The following is a 4,708-nucleotide window of genomic DNA, read 5'->3' on the forward strand; positions in this document are numbered from 1 at the left end:
ATTATATGTTAACAAATGACCTGTTGCGTCAAAGTGTTGTGCCACCAGTATAATACCATTATCAAACCATTTCCTCTCAAACAAAGATTTATTCCTAAACAGAAACTTGTGATTATTCCATATATAAGTTTTATGTGGGGAAAAATTCCGGTTAGAAGCTAGTTTCCAATAAAGTAGTGCTTCTTTGTGAAAATTGGAGTTTCACAGGAACCGTATCGATCTTATAAGCACTTTTAAGAAGACACTCCTCTCCTGAAATTAAAGAAATATTTAGTGAAGGTATTCCACATGTTATCTTCATCTTTTATCTTAACCGGTTTATTTTGAATGTATATTAGTCTTTCAAAGCTCAGAACATCAAGACCACCACTCTTTTTGGTGTTATTTAAAATGTCTTTCTTTAAGTAATGACATTTGTTCCTCTATATAAAGATTTATCTGATTAATATTTTAGGGGGCATCTCTAGTGACAGGGCTACATAAACTGTTCTAGATATTCCTTCAGCTTTAGACAATGAAACCCTTCCATTCATAGACAGGTCTCTCAGTAGCCACACATTAAAGTTATTTATTTCATAAATAAACAAATTAAAATTAGAGGAACTGTGATTTCTTTGATTCTTGTCAATAATAACACCTACATATGGAACTGTTTTTAACTGGGACACCGTTCACATCTGTTAAGTTGCATTCCTTCAGGAGTAGTAGTACGGACTTGTTTACATTCATTTTTAAACCTGATGCCACAGAAAATTCATAAGTATAGTCTATTACTTTATTAACCTCAAATCTGTTTCAAATAAAAACTGTTGTATTTTATGCCACCTAGCATAAGTTGATTTATCTGCTGAGGGCTTCTCTACCTTGGAATTGACTTCTTTTAATATGAGATGCCACAGCTTGCGTAACAAGGACAACCAGAAAGGGACTAGAGGGACAACCTGGTCTTATTCCACAACCAATTACAAATCTAGATGTAGTGCCACTACCTAGTTTCACAGAACTATTGCAGCCATTATATAAAGTCTTTAGTGTTTTTAAAAATTGCTCCCCAAATCCAAAAACCTCTATAGCTTTGAACATGAACTGGTGACCAATCATATCAAATGCTTTACAGAAATCAAACACAACAAACCTGTTGTCCTTTATAACATTCTTATAATCAATCACATCTATGACAAGTCTGATATTATTGCATATATTTCTGATGGACATAAAACCAGACTGTTCATCATCAATAATCTTATATAATACAGTTTTAACCTCTTGGTGAATGTCAGTGCAAATATTTTTGCATCAGTATTTAATAGGCTGATTGGTGTCCAATTCTCAATACTCAGTGTAGCCTTTCTCAGCTTAGGGATCAATTTAATAAGAACTTGACAGAGTGTAAGCAGATCATCTTTTTTATGGTTTCATCAAATATAGCAACCAACAATGGGGCTAAGTGATTACTAAAGGTCTTATAAAATTCATTTATTAAACCATCAGAGTGACTTGTTTTCCTTAAGAGACTTGATATAATTTGCACCTCTGTCAGGTTGATTTTCTGATCTCACAGTAACTTGCTACTTTCATTTATAATTTTCAGATCACCTGACACATCCTTTAAGGTAGGTAGGTAGGACTTTATTAATATCATAATGGGGAAGGTGACAAGGCTACATAACCTGCTCTAGATATTGCTTCAGCTTTAGTTGACCAGAACTAAAATGTTTCTCTTCGGTGTGGGTTCTCATGTGCTTTTTAAGATTCCACCTTTGGGTAAATTTTTTCCCACAGTCATCACAACCAAATGGTTTTTCTCCTGTGTGGACTTTCATGTGATCTTTAAGATTCCCCCTTTGGGTAAACCTTTTCCCACAATCACCACAGCCATAAGGTTTCTCTCCTGTGTGGACTCTCATGTGCACCGTAAGCCTCCACTGTGTGATAAATCTTTTAACACAATAACCACAAACAAAAGGCTTTTCACCTGTGTGGACTCTCATGTGCAGCTTCAGTTTACCCTTTGCAGCAAATTTTTTCTCACAATAACCACAAACAAAAGGTTTTTCACCTGTGTGGACTCTCTTGTGCAATTTAAGAGTCCACTTTGAGATAAATCCTTTCCCACAAGCATCACATACAAAAGGTTTCTCTCCTGTGTGGACTCTCATGTGGATTCTAAGTTTCCCTTGAATAATAAATCTCTTCCCACAAGCATCACAACCAAACGGTTTTTCTCCTGTGTGAACTTTTATGTGACTTTTAAGATTCCCCTGTGTGGCAAATCTTTTCCCACAATCGTCACAGCAAAAAGGTTTTTCTCCTGTGTGGACTTTTAGGTGACTTTTAAAAGCTGCCTGGGTGGTACATTTTTTCTTGCACTCACAACAACTAAAACGTTTCTCGCCTGTGTGGACTCTCATGTGATTTTTAAGACCTGCCAGAGTGGTAAATCTTTTCCCACAAGCATCACAACCAAAAGGTGTCTCTCCTGTGTGGACTCTCATGTGATTTTTAAGATTCTCCTTTTGGACAAATCTTTTTCCACACTCACCACAAATAAAAGCTCTCTCTCCTGTGTGGACTCTCATGTGATTTTTAAGATGCCCTTTGGAAAATCTTTTCCCACACTCACCACAAATAACAGGTTTTTCTCCTGTGTGGACTCTCATGTGACTTTTAAGATTCCCCTGTTGGGCAAATCTTTTCCCGCACTCACCACAAATATAAGGTCTCTCTCCTGTGTGGATTCTCATGTGCTTTCTACGATCACTCTGTGTGGTAAATCTTTTCCCACACACACCACAATTAAAAGGTTTCTCTCCTGTGTGGACTCTCATGTGTCTTTTAAGATGCCACAGTTGGCTAAATCTTTTCCCACAATCACACCCAAAAGGTTTTTCTCCTGTGTGGACTCTTATGTGCTTTTTAAGACCTGCCCGGGTGGTACATTTTTTCCCACAATCATCACAACCAAAACGTTCCTCTCCTGTGTGGATGCTCATGTGTTCCTTGCAGTTATACCCTTTCCCACACTCAGAGCAGCTGAAAGAAGTCTGTCCAGCTGAGCTCTCGGCTCCAGGCTCCTCCTTAGTCTGATACTGAAGAGACTGTGAAGACTGAGGTCTCTCCTCATCCTCTTCGGTTTTCACATGGACACCAGTGGACAGGAACTTGGTGTCATCAGCCTCCTCCAGTCCTTGCAGCTGCTCTGCCTCCTGACTGGTCCAGAGTTCCTCCTCTTCCTTTTTCATGTGGTGGAGATCGCAGTCCTCTCGGTCCAGACTGGTGCCCTCCTCATCCTCTTCAGTCTTCAAACAGACACTAATGGGTGGGAACTTGGTGTCATCAGCTTCCCTCAGTCCTTGCAGCTGTTCTGCCTCCTGACTGGTCCAAAGTTCCTCCTTTTCCTCTTTCATGTGGTGGAGATCTCGGGCCTCCTGGTCCAGACTGGTGTCCTCATCCTCTTCAGTCTTCAAATGGACACTAACGGGTGGAAACTTGGTATCATCAGCCTCCTCCAGTCCTTGCAGCTGCTTTGCCTCCTGACTGGTCCAGAGTCCCTCCCTTTCCTCTTTAATATGTGGGGGCTCTGGGTCTTCCTGGTCCAGACTGGTGCTCTCCTCAAGGGGATCCTCTTCTTTAATCACCAGTAGGTGCTGAATGTCTGCAGGGAACAATAAACACACATTATGGACAGCTGTAACTTTATACCGACACTGATACCACTGGTATCTTTCCTGAATGTCAGGGATCTGCACCAGCTGTAGTGTTGTCACCAAGAACCGGTGGTGGAAGAAGTATTCTACTACTAGTATGTAAAAATACTAAGGCTGTACCCAGTTCAGAATTTAGTCAGTGAACTGTCAGCCATTCAATGCGATATATAAATATATATGCTAGACTCAAAAAAATCAACTGGCATGAACTTCACTGATGATTTCGGCCACATTGACATCGGCATTCAAATGCAAAAGCAACATATTCCTCTGGATTTTAAAAAAACCTATAAAAATAGCTGCGTATGATCATTCACACATGTGGGAGAAAGTGGTCGCCCTGCAGAACGGCACAGTTCACAGTGATGAACGGCCTGTGTCCCAGTAATGTCTCTCATACTGGATCATAGTGACTGATGCAGTTACTGTGTTCATCACTTTAATGCTGCAGCTGGTAAAGGTGGAGTTGATGGTAACTACCTTATATACTTATACTGGGAAGTACTTTACATCCTACTGGGTAGCTGGTGGATTTCCTACCAGGGATTCAGTTCACTTCAGTTTTATTTGTATAGCGCTAAATCACAGCAAAAGTCATATCAGGACACTTTACAGAGTAAGGTCTAGACCTTACTATTATCACTATTATTACAGAGGGAAAACCAAACAAATCCCCCTGAGCAGCACTTGGCAACAGCGGGGAGGAAAAACTCCCTATAACAGAAGAAACCTCCGACAGACCCCGGCGCTTGGTGGGTGGCCTTCTGCCTCGACCGGTTGGGCTGAGTGGATAGAGGTGAGAGAGAAGAAGAAAAGCAACAAGACACAACAAAAAAACACTGGTCAGGTTGATGTGGCTGGTGACTGCTCATCAGAAACATAGCGCTCCAGGGCCAGGGCAACCTACAGAAAGGTACAGGGAGAGAGAGAGGACACAATATGAGAGGGAGAGAGAGGACACAGTGATGGGTAGTGGTGGCATATAGATGGATGGATGGAGA

General features: G+C 40.8%; 1 protein-coding gene across 1 annotated transcript; it reads right to left on the bottom strand.

Annotated features, from left to right (window-relative positions):
* Positions 1 to 15: 15 nt before the first annotated feature.
* On the bottom strand, positions 16 to 3,655 carry LOC109951586 (gastrula zinc finger protein XlCGF57.1-like). Its single transcript, XM_020586161.1, has one exon. It carries the CDS (start codon positions 3,405 to 3,407, stop codon positions 1,662 to 1,664), a length of 1,746 nt encoding a protein of 581 aa, XP_020441817.1. The 5' UTR covers positions 3,408 to 3,655; the 3' UTR covers positions 16 to 1,661.
* Positions 3,656 to 4,708: the final 1,053 nt, after the last annotated feature.

Source organism: Monopterus albus, unplaced genomic scaffold (assembly GCF_001952655.1).
Source record: "Monopterus albus unplaced genomic scaffold, M_albus_1.0 scaffold397.1, whole genome shotgun sequence".
NCBI lineage: Eukaryota > Metazoa > Chordata > Actinopteri > Synbranchiformes > Synbranchidae > Monopterus > Monopterus albus.